Here is an 18,845-nt window from a genome sequence, read left to right on the forward strand (position 1 = left end):
TAAAACTTCATAGTGGACTGTTAGTTTTGATTTTCTCCATTTCCTCTCAGCACTCCTGCAGTTTCTTTTCAGTTGCTTATTTTCCTCATTTCTCCATGAAGGTATAGGTTTTTTCTTAATTGTTTTTGTTAAAAGAGGAGCCACTGAGTCCAGCATTGACTTCAGATTGCTGTTAAATTGTCAACGATAAAATCACAGGGTGCTGGTAAAATCTCTGCAGGAGTGCTCTGTAAAATCTGGATAAAATTTGCAGCCACTTCAGGAGTTAGGTAGCGTTTCCTCACTGTTCTCACTGGAGCATCCCACTGATTAAAACTGGTGATGTTAAAAAACACACATTAGTGGTCAGACACAGCCAGATCCACAACAGAGGACACAGACACGGACAGGCCATAAGTTATGACCAGGTCTAAGGTGTGCCCCCTGTCGTGGGTCGGCTGCGTAACGTGCTGTTTAAAATCCAGACAGTTTAAGAGGTTTAAAAATTCTCTGGATACTGGGTCCGAGCTGTTGTCTATGTGTAGATTAAAATCACCAGTTATTAAAATCCTGTTGTAGGTGGTATGAATGATTGATAAGAATTCAGAGAATTTGTTGATATAAGAGGCTGAATTCTTGGGTGATCTGTAGACCGTTATGCAGTGAACAACAGGTGCATCGGTGCCAAGCCATGTCTCTGTGAGGAGAATACCATCTAGCTTTTTGTCTAAAATTAAATCATTTATGATAAAAGATTTGTTTAAAAGAGAGCGCACATTCAGCACAGCTAATTTGATATCTGTGCTGAACGTGCGCTCATCATGGTGTTTTAAGGGAATATTAAAAACAGTGCTGGATCTAAAAACATTCCTGGGTTTTAACTGAATGTGTGAAGTGATGGTTCTGATGGTGTGAATGTCCTGACTTTTTGGTGGCAGAGAGGGGGTTACTGATGTAAAGGTGTGTATGGTGTGGGTGAAACATGTGGTGGGCGAGGGTGCGGGTGAGTGTGGGGCAGAGGGCCTGTGTGAGTGAGTGATACCATTGAGTCAGGAGGTGGCTGAAGTGCAGGACCGGACAGTGAGATCAATGTTGACTGATAAAAGCTGTGAACCCTCCTGATTGGGGTGGAGATTGTCCCGTTTAAAAAGGCAAGGCCTGTTAAAAAACGCTATAAAGTTGTCCACATACAGGATACTTTTGGTCAGGCAGTATCCCTTCAGCCACAGGTGCAGCTGGCGAAGCCGGCTGGTGATGACGTCACCGTAGCATGGTGGGGGAAGCGGGCCGGAGATAATTAGGCGTTTCCCCGTGTCCAACAGGCGGTCTATCAGCGACTCAAAGTCCTTCTTCAGTACCTCAGACTGCTGGTTTTTCACATCATTGATGCCAGCCTCCAGGACCAGTGTGGAAGCCGGATTGATTTCGAGTCTGTTCCCCTCACAACAGCTTTGCGAACACTTCCTACAGCAGACAACCACTTTTGGATTTAAGATTTCGATGCACAAACAGTGCACTTGTCAAACTTCAGCTCCCCCAAGAGATCACCAGGACAGAGACAGCAACTCAGCTATGCTGACTGAGATCATAACCAAAGAGGAGGGAAGTGAGGAGGTCTACGGACTAAACTACAGTTAACCTCACACCAGCTATCGCTACGCAATATCTTCCTCAGCAATGTTTGGCCTTTGGCAAACAAAATAGATGAGCTAAGACTTTGAATCACCTCACAGAGAATGTTTATGGACTGTAACGTCATGATTTTCACTGAAATGTAGCTGAACAACAGCATCCCAGACAACGTGATAGAGCTGCAGGTACGTTGTGTCTTCAGAGTATACAGAACAGCAGAGCACTCCGATAAGACCAGGGGCGAAGGATTGCGTATTAATGTGAACAAAAGTTGGTGTACAGACTCTGTTATCACCGGGAGCCACTGTTCTGCTAATGTGGAATATTTGATGATCAAGTGCAGGTCTTTTTATCTGCCGAGAGAGTAGGGATGGGAATTGATAAGATTTTAAGATTCCAATTCCATTTTCAATTCTGCTTAATGATTCGGTTCTTTAGCAATTCTCTTATTGATTCTCATTTGGAAAAAAGGAGAACAAACAGGTTGATTGGCATCATCTTTGTTTAGTTTAGAAGTAACATGACCTTACAAACCCAACAGTGACGTCTTAAGAGGGCCACAGCCTAGGGCTCCTCGATGGGGTGCCAGGGGGTCTTCAGAAAAATTAATTTGTTTTGAAAATTAATATAAACTAATAAAAATAATAATAATTCTGTAGAAATTAACAAAATACAACAAAAATTATTCTGTGGCAATTACACAAGAAGGTCCAGTAACAAGTTCAACATTTTTCTAATAGGAATTAAAATTCTCCTTTTTAAAAGGATATATGAGCTGAGCACTCAAAAATAAAACCACGTCAGCCAGTGACAGATACAATCAAGTCAAGTCCAATGGAACTGTGCATTGTGCAATTCTGCAAACATTAACTATGAAGAATTAACTATTCTTTTGCAGAAAAATAAGCGTATCTGCTTTTTCAGGAAGTATATGCAATCTTTCTGGACTTATGGTGTCTCCAGCTGTGGAGAACACCCTCTTCGATGGGGTGGAGGACGCCTGCATACACAGAAAGCTTTCAGCCAGTCCTGACAGCAGGGGCAGAGTCTCTCTCTTGCTCCACCACCATAGGGTGGCGTTATCCTTGCAGGGGATGGGGGGCAGGGTTCTGTATAGCTGGATCTCCTGATCCACTCGGAAGCTAGAGGTAGACGTGAACTGGAGCGAGAACTGCCAGCCTCTGAGCCAGTCAGACTCTGTCTCTTGTCATGGTCATCTAAATGTAATGCATGAGAAGGCATTCATTTAATATTAACAGTTAGTAAAAGCAGGTTTTACGATGAGGCAAATGGCGCTAACATAATAGGCAGTGTTAGTTACTTAGTTACCTGCAGCTATTAACAGTAGAGGACGTGCTAACGGTGCCGCTGCTGCTGGGTTGAGGTTCACTCCGGAGCAGATCGAAAAGGCCACATTCATTGAAAGTTATCACATGCTGTGTGTGCAGATATTTCTGCATATTGGTATTATTTCCTCCCTTTGATGAAATATCCACTTTGCAAGTATTGCAAGTTGTCCTGTTGTCATCCTTCCTTGTGAAATGTAACCAAACTTTCAAGCATTTGTTTTCGAGCAACACACGTTGCGTAGCTTGCGTAAGCTATGTAATGTGCAACGCGCAACGTCATTCGCGCAACTGGAATCGATAAGGGAATCGTTTGCAAAATTGGCAAACAATTCAGAGGAATTGAAACACTGGGAACCAGTTCTCAACAAGAACTGGTTTTCGATTCCCATCCCTATTAGAGAGTTCACATCCACTGTGATAACTGCACCTTATATCCCCCCAGATGCTAATGCTAAACTAGCAATGGAAGACCTATATGCTGCTATCCACAAACAACAAACCGCACACCCTGATGGAGCCTTTATTGTTGCTGGAGACTTCAACCACTCCAACCTGAGGACTGTTCTCCCCAAATTTCACCAGAATGTTTCCTGCCCCACCAGAGGAGACAAAACTTTGGACCATGTTTATACAAACATTCCTGAGGCTTACAAAGCCACCCCCGTGCCCCGCCTGGGACAGTCTGATCACCGCTCATCGTTCCTACTCCCCAAGTACACTCCACTGATCAGAAGTGTGAAGCCATCAGTGAGGACTGCTCAAGTATGGTCAGAGGGAGCGGACTCTACACTCCAGTACCAGTTCCAACACACAGACTTGAGCATGTTCGCCACCCAGCCCACGCTGACTTCTAAGCTGAAGAGGGGTATCAGGGAAGCTAAACATGCTCACAAGCTACAGACCCCCGTTGCATGTGGCAGGGCATCCAGGCCATCACAGACTATCAGCTAAAAAAAGACAGCCCCCCACCAACCAGCAATTCCACCCTCCCTGATGAGCTCAACAACTTCTACGCTCACTTCAACCAAGACAACACACAACCAGACATCAAATCTGCTCCCCACCCAGATGAACAGCCCATCACCCTCTCCACTCATGACATGCATTCTGCACTCAGCAGGGTGAACGTCCATAAGGCTGCTGACCCTGACAGCATACCCAGCCGTGTGCTCAAGGCCTATGCAGAACAGCTGGCTGGGGGCTTCCCTCACACCTTCCCCCCACACTGGACCCCATCAGTTTGTCTACCAATCAAAAAGGTCGATGGAGGATGCCATCTTGACAGCACTGCACTCCACCCTGACTCATCTGGACAACAACAGCACCTACGTAAGGATGCTGTTCATTGACTTCAGCTAAGTATTCAATACAGTCATCCCCTCCAAGTTGGTCAACAAACTCAGTGACCTCGGCATCAGCACCTCCCTCTGCAACTGGACCATGGACTTCCTGACCAACAGACCCCAGTCTGTTAGGTTAGACAACCACATCTCTGCCACCCTGACCCTGAACACCGGCGTCCCACACGGCTGTGTGCTGAACCCTCTCCTCTACTCCCTCTTCACCCACAACTGTGTGCCTGTGCTTGGCTCCAACTCCATTATCAAGTTCGCAGATGACAGACCACAGTGATAGGCCTGATTAACAACAGCACTCGCAGGCACAGGAACAGCTTCTTCCCCAGAACTGAACTGAACTCTGTCCCCCAGCAGCCCCCCTCTCCAACCACCACCACCCTCCCATCGACACTGAAAACCCCTCTTATCACCCCACTGCGACTTACTGTCTGTTGCACATGTCATTTTTTTACATACCTTGTTGCACATGTTTTAAAGTTTCATCAAAATAACTTGCACTGCCTGCACCTACCTCATACTATTTATACTTCATGCCAATTGCAGTACCTGTATGTAATTGTATTTTGGATATTATGACTATTTGCACTTCTGGTTAGATGCTAAACTGCATTTCGTTGTCTCTGTGCTGCACTCTGACGATGACAATGAAGTTGAATCTAATCTTAAAAAGTAGCTTGCAAGCCAAAAAAGTATTGGCACCCCTGCTCTAAACCATAGGTGTGATCAATAAAAGTGTTAGTTAAATGTCATGTTAATAGAGACAATGACAGATTTCTTAAAGTAGTGATACTTTGTTGTCACTCAGATTAACAAAATTGATCTATTCTATTCTTAGTCTAAGACATTTCAACTACAAAGGGTTACCTATCACTTAAACTCTTTTCATGGAGATGCTAATTCTTTTTTCCAGCTCCACACCAGACGAAGGCATTAAAACCGTCAGGATGGACAATTAACAGGTCTCAAGATGCCACCAGACCCTGATAACATTGACAAGTTGTAAATCAGACATTCCTGTAACAAACTGTTTTGTGTGTCTGTGTGCTTTCTTTTCTACCACATCAGGATAATGCAAACGATATGTTTACTTCAACTTTGGATCACAGTCACAATTTGTATGGTATCAATGCTTTTCCTGTGTTTCTAGCCTGTAAAATGACACCATTCTGCCATCTAGAGACTAGTAGTGGTTAGGTTTCAGACATGAGACAGTTATAATTAGTAGTGCTTAATTCACTAAATATAATCCGCCTTTCCTTGTTCCTTTGTTCTATTAGAGTTGTACTATTAGTTATCATATAAGTTAGTATTAGTATTGAAGAATGTTGCCATTAATCAGAAAAATCTGTCTGATGCATGTATATTTGTGTCAACATACATGTTGTGAATAATGTTGATGTGTGATTGAAAATTGATCATTTAAACTCTGTGATTGACCACAGTGAGAAGCAGATGAGTCCATGAGTTGCAACTGGCTTTGTCTAGTGATTTTATGTGTTCTTATTCTGTACTTTCTTACTGCTCTTGTGTAACCTTATGAATGTCCTTGTACTGTTCAGAGCTGTGAGACAACAAGATGACACTTGTTATCTTGGATAACAAGAGGCAGATGACACTTCTCTTTTCTGTCAGTAACGTCTGTTGCATTAGATACATGCCAAAACAAACAGGTTGCTTATCACATTCCAAGGACAAGATGTGGACAGTAGTTGGGCTGTCCACATCTTGATAACTGGCCAATTACATTCGATCGCGTAAGTCCAACTTCTGTACAGGGCTGGCTCAGCCCAAGACGATAAATGTGAACTTTTATCAGACATCTGTGCTCTTTCTGACAGAACTCCAGCGTGAGCTCTGTCACTCCGGGCCCAGCGCTGCTATACTTCACCTGTGACCTCAATAAATACTTCGGCTGTGAACTGAAGATTTCTCCGGTCTGTTCTCGGGCTTCCAATAAAAGAACTGGGCTAACACCATCGCATGCAATCATTAGTTCATTTTTTTATTTTAGGACGAAATAACAGTGTTCACCTATAAATCATTCTAAAGCGAGCGAAGGCGTGTTTCACAGACACGCCCCAGAGTACCAGAGGGTATATCCCTCCCACGGCAAGAGCTCACTCTTTCACTTCTTCTTTGTTACTTCTTTATACTCACTCTTCTTTTTGTTCTTTACTTACTTCACTTTTTCGACACATTAGTTTTTCTTTACACCACATTCCAAATTATTATACAAATTATATTTTTCTCAGATTTTCCTAAATAGTTGATGCAAATGACAGTCAGTAAAATTTTCAAGTCATCAACCGAGTATAATTCAAATTTTATTGAACAGACCTTCCAATGATAACAGTATTTAAAATGAATGAATGAATGAATAAATTATGCACAACAGAATGTCAAAACATTTTATAGGTTGTAAAGAACTAAAAAAAATGGTCATTTGTTGAATTTGCAGCATTAGGAGGTCATTTTTTATGAAATCAAAAGCTGTTTAAATCAAAAACATCTTAACAGGCCAAGACACATGTTAACATAGGACCCCTTCATTGATATCACCTTCACAATTCTTGCGTCCATTGAACTTCTGAGTTTTTGGAGAGTTTCTGCTTAAATTTTTTTTGCAGGATGTCAGAATAGCCTCCCAGAGCTGCTGTTTTGATGTGAACTGCCTCCACCCTCATAGATCTTTTGCTTGAGGATGCTCCAAAGGTTCTCAATAGGGTTTAGGTCAGGGGAAGATGGGGGCCACACCATGAGTTTCTCTCCTTTAATGCCCATAGCAGCCAATGACACAGAGGTATTCTTTGCAGCATGAAATGGTGCATTGTCATGCATGAAGATGATTTTGCTACGGAAGGCACGGTTCTTCTTTTTGTACCACAGAATAAAGTGGTCAGTCAGAAACTCGACATACTTTGCCGAGGTCATTTTCACACCTTCAGGGACCTTAAAGGGGCCTACCAGCTCTCGTCCCATGATTCCGGCCCAAAACACGACTCCGCCACCTCCTTGCCGACGTCACAGCCTTGTTGGGACATGGTGGCCATCCACCAACCATCCACTACTCCATCCATCTGGACCATCCAGGGTTGCACAGCACTCATCAGTAAACAAGACTGTTTGAAAATTAGTCCTCATGTATTTCTTAGCCCACCGCAACTGTTTCTGCTTGTGAGCATTGTTCAAGGGTGGCCGAATAGTAGGTTTATGCATAACTGCAAATCTCTGGAGGATCCTACACCTTGAGGTTCGCGGGACTCCAGAGGCACCAGCGGCTTCAAATACGTGTTTGCTGCTTTGTAATGGCATTTTAACAGAAACCTTCCTCATTATGCCTTTATATGCATGAATCCGTCTGTTCTCTGAATCAGCCACAAATCTCTTCACAGTAAGATGATCACGCTTAAGTTTTCGTGAAACATCTAATGTTTTCATACCTTGTCCAAGGTATTGCACTATTTGATGCTTATTGGCAGCAGGGAGATCCTTTTTCTTTCCCATATTGCTTGAAACCTGTGGCCTGCTTAATAATGTGGAACGTCCTTCTTAAGTAGTTTTCCTTTGATTGGGCTCAAATGGCAAACTAATTATCACAGGTGTCTGAGATTGATTTCAATGCTCCAAAGAGCCCTGAGACACAATACCATCCATGAATTTAATTGAAAAACAAAAAATTAAATGTTTATGACACTTGCACTCCACACTCCAATTTGCATAATAATTTGGAGCACGGTGTAGTTCTTGCAATTTCAATTTTTGCTCGCCGGTTGTCTTTTGAACACCTATTGGTGCAGTATTGTAATTTTTTGTCTATTTTTGCTCGCCACATTAAACTGCATAACTTTTCCAGAGTTAAACACAAACTCTTCTTTCCTTTAACGATTAAAGCCAAATCATCAAATAATATTTTTGTAGATTTTTTCAACAAGCCATCGAAAGAATCAGAATCAGAAGAATCAGAATCAGAAGTATTCTCAACTTTATTATTAACTGGGAAGTTTTGCTATACAGTTGTCAACCTCTTAGGACTGAAGTCCTGCAGTCACCCTCAACCCATCTGTCTGGGTCAAATGGCCATCGAGAGAGACGCTCCTCGTCTGTTACCGACACCGAAGGCCTTCCAGCCCCTGAAGCATAGTGGCTCTCAACACCGCGGTTCGACTGGTTCCCGCCGTTGGACCGCAGCACAGATCGGAGCCAAGAGCAACGGTCTGGGGCCCCCCTTCGTGTCTGTTCAAGACAGGTTACCATCGGAGCGATGCTGGCACAGAAGTAGGCATTTTCCATGCTGCACTGAAATAAGAGTTGGTGTCACAGGCTATAACAATCTCAATTCTCATTAGACTGGCTTAGTCATTAATTAAAGAAATTACCACTACATTTGTGTCCGCATTTTTCTTTAAAAGTACTTCTCACTATTGCCAAACTAATTCCTTTTTTTTTTTTGCTATAGCTTCTTCATCCAGTTGTTTGTGTTACATCATATAATCCATATTATTTATCTTGTCATTCATTATTCATATCCATTCTCATTAGTGTCAAATAAATAATACTTTTCATTTAAGTTGTTGTTAGACAGTGTCCTTTTGAGCTGGAAATAGATGATCACTGTATCGAGAGCTTACGCTTCAGAAATTGATCAATTCATTAATTTATATTAAATCAGCATTAAAAGAAAAGAATAAATAAAATCCTTTTGAGCTGAGGAGGGTTGGTTCCCCTTTTTTATTACTGAGTGCATTAAACCCAAAGGTTCAATGACCCAATTCCCCTACATCCTTTCTGAGTCTTCTGATGGTTTGCTAGAACTTTCAGGCCTACTGAATACCTCCCACACATGGGGTTTTTGCTTCAGCAACCACCACCTGCTGGAACTCTGGAAAAGGAGAATCCAGCTCCTCTCCAGGAATTAAGTTTCAGACACAGTGCTGCGTGTAGAGGTGAACCCAATAATTCCCCGAAGTCTATCGCTGTCTATCAGCATTCCTCACAACTTGTAATCACAACATTCCTAATAGGAGGTCTTCTATTGCATGTCATCGCCTGCCTCTCCCCTCATTTCCTGTTAGGTCTCTTCTATCACTGTGTAATAAAGGTATCCAACTAATACTTTAAAAATGCATGTTGCAGCAGTAAGGAGTTAAAATGGATTTAAGAAAAGGATGTTGTAAATGTTTCATGTTTTCACCTGAATCATGTTTTATATTTGTGTGTGTGTGTATGTGTGTGTGAGAGAGAGAGAGAGAGAGAGAGAGAGAGAGAGAGAGAGAGAGAGAGAGAGCGAGAGAGAGAGAGAGAGATGAGGTCCGAGACTTTTTTTTCTTTTCTTTTTTTTCAGACTAGCTCAGTTCGTAGTCTTCTGCTGCCCTGGTCTATGTAGTAATTTTCGTCAGTGTTGTATTTGTTTTTTTTCTTTTCTGTGCACTAGTGTCTCGTTGTTCAGAGAAAAGGACATCTGAACGTCTGGATATCTGGATGAGAGGGAAACTGCCAGCATCGCGTAAACGCCGCAAAGTGGACGTGGCGTTCAATCCCAGGGTTTCTGCAATTTGTCTGCAGTTACGGCTGAACAGGTGAAGCTGCAGAGTCGAACAAAGCTTTAACACGTAGAGTGTGGACGTGGGTGTTCTAGTTTTCGATGTGCGTTGGTCGGTTGATGGACCTATAGGCGAAACATGTACTCTGATCTGTTGTTTGGATTCGTGTAACAGAATCGTGCTACTCTTGTTCGTTTTCATTTTATTTATTTTCTTTTTTTCTTTTTCTGAACAGAAATCTGGACTGCAAGACGGTGGTTTTCATCTCTTAGTTAAATAGTCTAACTGTATATGTTCCGTAAGTGTATGGTAAGGGCTCAGTGGAGACTTTTATGCAAGAATCATTTATCTGAAACTTTAGAAATGAAAGAAAAATGCAAGAACGCAGCGAAGACCCGTAGAGAGAAAGAGAACGGAGAATTTTATGAGTTGGCCAAGCTGTTGCCTCTGCCGGCGGCCATCACCTCCCAGCTGGACAAAGCCTCCATCATCCGGTTGACCAGCAGCTACCTCAAGATGAGGACAGTCTTCCCCGACGGTAGGGCACTCTGGGGGAACAGTCAGAAAGCGGTACGCCTAATTGTAGACTATAAATGTTAATAGTATACAAGAGGGGCCCATTCGAATTTCAAATTTTGCAAATAAATCTATATTCATAACCAACATAGACAACAAACATATGTGCCTACAAGCAACAGTGACCAATTGAAATGTTTAACCGATGTAATACACTCACTTGCACATCAGTCAAAAATACAGGTTCCATATGTTGTTATAATAGGCTACAGTAGACGTTGTCAATTCATAGCCATTTCTTTAGGAAAGCATCGCCAATTTTCTAAATCAAATAATTTTGGGGAAAAAAAACAAACAAAAAAAAAAACCCAAAACAAAACAGAATTGAAATGTGAAAAATGTATTCCTCCATGCATGTTAAATATAGCAAAATATATTATATGTTTGTATAAATATATGGAGAAATTATATTTGTTCCGTTGAGGTATGTAAGAAGAGGAAATAACGAATTCCTTAAGAACATTTGTGCGAGAGCTCTGTACTGTAAATATTCAGCTATTACACAGAAGAGTTCTCACTCTCTGAAATTGTTTATAATGACGAAGAGAAAGTCAAAATGTTGACTATGGGGAGAAATAGATCCATACACTCACACTTTTTGGTAACATTTTTTAATAAGGCATAATTTGTAAAGGGTTTTTAAGTAATAACTAATTGCTTTAACATGGTCAATAAATAATTTTCTTTATACATTTCTATTAAAAAGTGAGACGTCCATTGTTTATATTAATAATTTACATGGACAAATAGCTGCATAACTAATAAATAGAAAGCATAAACACCAGCCAAAGGGATTTTTCACGACCTGGCAGCCCCAGTGTTGTTCTTGTTAATAGATTCTTAAGTAAATGATTAATTAACCATTTAAAAAGCCATAAGTTACGTCTTATAAAACCTATATCACGGGTGCATAATTAGAAAGTGATTCCCGTCTTTACCGCTTTAAAAACAGTGTCAATATAGTAAACAAAGCTTAGGATAAGCTTTTAAAAAGTTTAAGTTAAAAAAAAGAAAGCTACTTGAGTATAAATCTACTATAATAGAATCTATATTATCATTATTATTTTATTAGTAGTAGTATTTTAGTATAGCAATGATAATAATAATAATCGTTTTATGTGTCCACAACGATTCTCCACGCAAAATGAAAGTGAATTTCAGGCTGGAGGTTTGCACCTTCACTGAACAATAATTTCTCAGCTGTTAAACTAATTTTGTTAATTACTGTGTCAACGACGTTTTATGATTTAATTGAATTTGAACGCCTAACTCGTTTATCAAGGTGAATTATTTCATTAGACCACATACAGCTACACTGGGGTAGGTTAGAGGGCAGGCAAACAGAGATTTTCCTCTCTGTCATGATTCATAAAGTCAGAGTCAATGCATGGCCTTTTATGGCCGGGCCACCGTTGCAGCAAAGATGGCAATGCGCCCTCTTTGTCCGAGACGCAGTAAAGCCTCAGCGACAACACGTATATGTGTATTGTACATTTGTGTACTTGCCGGTGCATTCATTTACTCCATTAGCATCTGAATTCTCAGCGCTCATAATGCCAACGATTGATCCAATGGCATTCTTTAGGAATTAGAATGTCATGGATCCATTTTGTGAATTTGTAGTACTGTATTTCCACTACGGCTCCAGTAAAGCCGCGGGATGTGAGACAGCACGATTAGTAAAACAAACTTTATTTTAGAGGTCTCGTTCGTGTTTTCATTTGTAATCATAAATTAATGTAGGAATAATCTGTCCATAAGTGGCTGATTATAGCCTATGAAATGACTTTTCAAATTCAAGTTATCTGTAGGTGCGTGGAAACAATTTGATGCGTGACTGCACCGCCTGTTTTAATGCTCGGAAGAAGCGATATGTGTTATAATGTTAATATAGACAAAATATAGAAGAAGACAGGATCAGACAGAAGTCACACATTGTCGTTGATCTCCTTCTGGTGCAAATACTTTTTTACATTTAATAATAGCCTCGCATTAATACCTGCAGTGGATGAAGCGTCAAGATTTGTTGAATCAATTTACTGACTCACCTGAATGGGCCACTGTTTTCATGCAGGGCTTCCCTCAAATTGGCTAAAGCAATATTGAATCCCGTGGGCAGCAGTGGCCTACAACTGAAGCCATTTCGTTGTTTGAAAAGTAGCTGAGGGGGTTCACCTGAAATGTAGCTTTTATTGGTGTATGTTTATGTAGGTGTGTATGTGTAGGTTTATCTCGACTGTTTAAACATTTCATTGCTTTTTGATTGGCTTCACATAATATGTATGTGTGTGTGTGTGTGTGTGTGTGTGTGTGTGTGTGAAATGAATGGTAACTAATTTAAACTATATGACGTCGATAGAAAAAACTAAATATAGAATTTTCAGTTTGTTTCATTAAAGTTTAAGTTTATTTGATACTGAAGACTTAATGGTCAAACGGTCCACATAGCTTTGTCCTGTTCTGTCCCGTAATGCTCTGTTTGATCTAGGGGTGTTTGGCAGTGGCCGTGGTGCTTTAGTTTAGTATTTCCATTTTAATAGCCTCTCAGAATTAGAATCAGAATACTTTTTTGATCCCTGAGGGGAAATTAGATCAGTTGCAGTTGCTCCAACAGTATTAAAAATAGAAAGGCAATAAGAATGTCTTAGAGAATGTAAAAGAACATGTAAAAATATGTGAGGATCAGTATGTGATTGGGACACGCACACATACAGCCAGGTGCATCTGATTGTATTCTGTGATAGACTTCAATCCTGTCGACTACAAAACAGGAAAAAAATATATGTTTTTGATACTAGGCTGGCAATTGACTTCTCAAAAATAATTACTGAGAACTAGCTGGGACTTGATTTGTCACACTGTTGACTCTCCTAGCTTAATGATAGTGGGTATTTGATTTACATTGATCAAGCGTAACATTATGACCACACTGAAAAAAACTGATTTTGACCCCTATTAAATGTGACACGTTTTAATTAAGTTCATTTCTTAGATTTTAATGTTATTTAAGTCTTCTTATATTATTTAATTAAATCCAGAATATACTGTCCGTAAATAAAACAACTTAATTTTACTCAATTGAAAGTAAGTAGAATAAATTATGAATTCAACATGCTGGTTGCCACCCTGTTTGCGCATGTCCAAACACGTTACCGCCAATTTAGAGATGGGACTGAATTTTCTCTGTGGGACTTGCTTGAAAAACGTTCCATTAAGGCTTTCTGGTTTCGGTAAGTAAGCACTTACACCATAACCATTTGTATGCTGTACTTTTACTTAAACAGCGCCCTGTTAACACTTTTAAATGTGTTTTGATGGAGAAATAAGTAGTTATGGCTATGAGCTAGCTAAGTTAAAGGTTAGCTAGCTAACGTTAGATGTAATTTTAGCTAACTAGCTAGCTAACCTCACTAGGTTTTCAAAAAATGTACATAAGGTAAGTAATAGTGGTTGACCGATATGGGTTTTTCAGTGGCTGATGTTTCCACTAGTAGGTAACATCAAGGAAAAGACACTTATCCTGGAATTAAGGTTTTTCAAATAACTCCGGTCATAATGTCTGGTGAAAATAATTCCCGCATTAAGCACGAGTGATACCAATCTCGCTTTAATAAATACACAGTTGTTTTGTAGGTGTAGGACATGTGACGTGGATGATATTTTAAACTAGACAATTTCCCTCCAGCAGGAAATTTTGAGAGTGATACAGTGCGCAAATGCCGGGGTGTGTGGCTAGTGCTATAGAGGTCAGTGTCCAGTACTAAAGACAGAACACTGACCTCTATAGCACTGCAGTGCTATTAAAACACACACACACACAGAAACACACACATCTCAGCTGTGTGTGTGTTTGTGTTAGTAAACACCACAGACAACACTGCATGAGATCCTTGTAAATGCTATAGAGGTTTACTGGGCCACATTTGAGGGTTTTAACCCTGGTTACATGTGTGTTGGCGTTTGCGTGTGTCTGTGTGTGTGTATCTGTAATCACATGAAGCTTCATATGTGCTCAGAGAAGTACTGAGGCTCAGAGGTTGTCACATCAACTTGAGCTGGTTGCCATTGACGATAGGGGCCCCCAGGCAGACAGACAGGGGCAGACAGAAAAGCGGAGAAAAAGAGCCATTTTCTGCCTCTGCACTGCTCCCACATTTGGGCTTATCCTGAGACAACGGTAGCTCCTATCAGAAAAAAACACAGACCATCATCGCTGTAAGGACTTCCTGAACGCTTTGGTGTGCTTTTGGTGTTTCTACACAAAATATTTTGCAGACACTTGCGAGTTTAAAACAGGGGTCCATTCTGCTTCTCTCAGAAAATCTTTGGATTGGAGTCAATGAGGAGCAGAGACAGATGTGGCCGAACTTAGAGGCTGCTAATTCAAATTCTGTAAGTCTCTGATTTTTTGAGCACATTGTGAGAGACAGAACAAATGTGTCTACAAATGTGGAAAAAATCATGCATCTAGAGCGTAAATTGTGGCTGGGAAGAGTGTGGAAAGCCAAAAAATCTGGAGTTTTTTTAGGCTCTCTGCCACTCTGACCAATGACATCACACACTCTAACATGAACATTCCGTGCAATACACACCCATTATAATCTCAAAATTTCTCCAAAATTGATCATGGTCATTGAACAGCGACTGATCAAAAACTATACGACCTATCAAAATGTGGAATAATACACCAATACACAAGACTTGTGTCTATGTTTTAAAGTTGGAATGGCGTCTCTAGGTGAATGTATGCTGGAGGAGTAGTCCTTTGAAAAAGGTCGATTTTTTTTCACTTTTTTCACCTCGTCCCCATCACTTTGAATGGGAAATTTTCGTGCGTATTCTGTGGAGATAAATAATAGCACACCAAGTCCGATCGAGCCACACGTTTTGGTGTATCATGTGCCTGGGTGCTCACTATTGTTTTTGACGAGTAGCGAATCGAAATGTGTACGGAAGATGAATAATAAGAAGAAACACGCAGAATAACAAGAGAGTTCAGTGCAAAGCACTGTATCACTAAGAAGAAGAAGAAGAAGATGAAACAAGAGTGTTCAGCACTCAGCACTATATCACTAAATTTTGTACTAAAAAGCACAGAGTCGTTCATAGTCTTTCTGTGAGTTTATTCTGACGCCTGCAGGCGGACTCCCTTCTTGCTGTCTCGAGTGTGAGATGACAAGAAAGAGCCCGGAGCAAGAGAAGTTGATAGATTATATACAGTATGTTAACTTTGTAGACAGGATGACTGTTCTATCATCAGAACAATGTCAGCACAATAGGCACATCATAATGTGTTGTACAATCAGGACACAAGGTTCACTTAATCAGTGCATAATGACATACTGTACGTGGTTACATGGTCAGCAGATTATGACACACGCACACACCTAATCATATGATATGATTGTTCATTTGGCTCTAAGACAGTGAATACTTATGACTGAGTACAGAGAAGATGAATAATAAGAATTCCCATTACAGTAACTGTAAGAGCTACTGATTAATTTGGCAGCTATTTTGTCAGTAAATGTTGTTTTAGTAACAATGTAACTCAACGAGCTATCCATCATCTCACTTCTCTGCTGAAGACGGTTTCATTTTGGAAGTGGCGCTGCCAAAATGAAGCCAATGGCGGTATGAAAATGAAGCCGACTTCAGTGGAGATAGCCAAAGAGGACTTAAGCTTGGTTTACGCTTCTGCGTCACGGCGACGCCGTACCTACGGCGTACACCCGATGCCGTCACTGAGCATTCATAGTTCTGCGTCGAGGGAACGCGTTGCTAAGCAATTCACCGCCAAGCCGCTAGGGGGGTGTGGCTGTGTCCTTGTATGGTTTCGGGGGGCTCTTGTCGGATTCCTTGGTTTTCTTCCGGTCAGAGACAACAATGGCGACTGAGATGGAGCGGTTGTTTTTGGAGATGGAGCTCATCGATATTGAACAACAAATGTTTTTACTTCAAATATTGAAGTACAGGCAACGTAGAAGACGTTTGCGGAGGTGGTCTGTCCGACCATTGAACCAGTCGAAGATGAGAACGGGGGAATTTACCACACTGGTTCGCCCACTGAGGCGTCTCGATGAGGAAATGCACTTTCGCTATTTTCGAATGTCAGCGGCCCGATTTGACGACCTTCTTCGCCGTATACAACCGTTAATATCGCACCAGACAACACACAGCATGCCTGTTGATGCCGCCCAGAGACTGGCGGTGACGTTAAGAATTTTAGCCTCGGGTGGAAGTCAGCAAGCTGTGGCGGCTAGCTACAAACTGGCGTCGAGCACTGTGTCCGGCGTTTTGTCCGAGGTCTGCAAAGCATTGTGGACAGCCCTCCAGCCCGAGTTTTTGCCGTGTCCTTCAACCAGCCAGTGGGAAGCCATTGCAGCAGATTACTGGCGGCTGTGGAACTTCCCAAACTGCGTCGGAAGCCTCGATGGTAAACACGTTACCATAAAAGCACCGCCACATGCAGGAAGTGACTACTTCAATTATAAAAGGACTCACTCCATTGTGTTGATGGCAACATGCGATGCCAGGTAAGAGAGCCACATAATTTAAAACTTGTTCGTTTGATCTGAGTCCATGTTGCACAGTAACCACACTAACAACATGCAATGATGAAAAATTGATGTTTTTTCAGATACCGTTTCACAGTGGTGGACGTTGGAGGATATGGAAGAGAGAGTGATGGTGGAATTTTCAAAGAGAGCAAGTTCTGGTCAATGCTGCTCGACCATAAACTCAATCTGCCCCCACCAGCTACACTTCCAGGGACCGCAGTCCTGATCCCACATGTCATTGTTGCTGATGCTGCCTTTCCCCTGCACTGCAACATGATGCGCCCCTTTCCAGGTATGTATCAATAAGTATGTGTTTGCACACACACACACGTATTATATGTAGTTATTATTGTATTATATATAATTGTGCTTTCCTATAAAGGAAAAGGCATGAGCATGGACAAACAAGTGTACAACTACCACCACTCCAGGGCCAGGCGGGTTATTGAAAACACGTTCGGGATCATAGCTGCGCGGTGGAGAATTCTTGGGAGACCAGTTGAATTCCGGCCTGAAAAAGCAGTGGATGTTGTGAAAGCCTGTGTGGTCCTACACAACTACCTCACCTACACTGATGAAGTGAGCACCCCAGACAGCAGATAAATCCCACCGAACTTTGTGGACATTGACAGTTCTGGATCAGTGCAGCCTGGTGAGTGGAGAAAAGTAGTGGCCAATGACTCCAATCTCATCGAACCTGTGGATCCGGCACAGATGTCCAGGGCCCGTTCCACCAGAGCTGCCTTGGCTGTGCGGAATGACCTGATGGCTTTCTTTCAGTCACCTCAAGGAACCGTGCCATGGCAAAATGAGATTGTGTGCTGAGGCACACTCAATCAGTGATGGTGGAATGATCCATAGTGTGTAAACTGTCTATGTTGTTGAAAATAAACATCAAAACTACTCTTTCACACCAAACTTGTGCTTTATTGTTCATGTGATTTGTGCATAAAGAAGCATAAACATAAATAAGTCACAGCAATCCTCAGTACAATATAAAAGGTAACAGTAAAGTGCACTCAAACCACACAAAACAAAACTATTTACGACCGAAAGTCCAGTGCTTTTTCCAGACTACTTTTTTCTTTCGTGGATCAAGCTGTACACTTTAAACATTACATCTGGTCTCTCATCCTCTGGCACTCTGTGCAGAAGGTTGGCCACCGTTTGCCCGAACCTTGAGCACTCGTCCGTCCCTTGCAATATCTTCTGCTGCAGCTCCATCCTGCGTTCCTCCAGGGTTGTCATCTGCCGCATAAACCACTCCTCTTGTTGTTGGTCCCTCTTCCTTTTGGGCCGAGAGACGGGGGACTTGAGAGGAAGAGCAGGAACTGCAGGAGATGCAGGAGGAGCCAGAGATGCCGGAGGAGCCGGAGATGCAGAAGTGGCAAGCAGCTCCGGTGTGGAAGATCGCGAGGACAATGGCACAGATGATGACGAGGCTGTCGCTCTCGGCTGAACAGGACGACGACGTCTGTTTTTAATGCAAGAGGGAAGGCTTTAGTCAATGTGGTGGAGTACAACCAATACTCTATACTACATATTTTTTGGCGTAAGCACAACACATACCTTTTCCTTGTAATTCGAGTCAGTTTCCCGGTGCTTCACGTGTGGTGCCAGCCATGACAAAAAATGAAAAAAAGCTGGCACTTTTTGGCCGCCTGGGTCTCCACTTCTTGTGGCCATTCTCTTTCGGAGACACACATATTTGTCGCGGAGGTTCTTCCACCTCTTCATGCATTCGGCGACCTCCATCCCCGTGTTTCGCGAGATTTCCCTCCACAAATTGTTCGCCATTTGGCAGTCTTTATAGTGTCGCGAAGAGGAGTTGTAGAGGTGGTCTTACTTGCG

At 41.9% G+C, this 18,845-nt stretch overlaps 1 protein-coding gene across 1 annotated transcript in view; it reads left to right on the forward strand.

Moving 5' to 3' along the window:
* Positions 1–10,221: 10,221 nt before the first annotated feature.
* sim2 (SIM bHLH transcription factor 2) overlaps positions 10,222–18,845 on the forward strand; it is a 40,512-nt gene continuing 31,888 nt past the window's right edge. Inside the window, exon 1 of the mRNA XM_076751138.1 lies at positions 10,222–10,396. Within this exon, the coding sequence (XP_076607253.1) occupies positions 10,222–10,396 (175 nt within the window). The remainder of the gene's footprint in view (positions 10,397–18,845) is intronic.

The sequence above is a fragment of the Chaetodon auriga genome, chromosome 15, assembly GCF_051107435.1.
Source record: "Chaetodon auriga isolate fChaAug3 chromosome 15, fChaAug3.hap1, whole genome shotgun sequence".
Lineage (NCBI taxonomy): Eukaryota > Metazoa > Chordata > Actinopteri > Chaetodontiformes > Chaetodontidae > Chaetodon > Chaetodon auriga.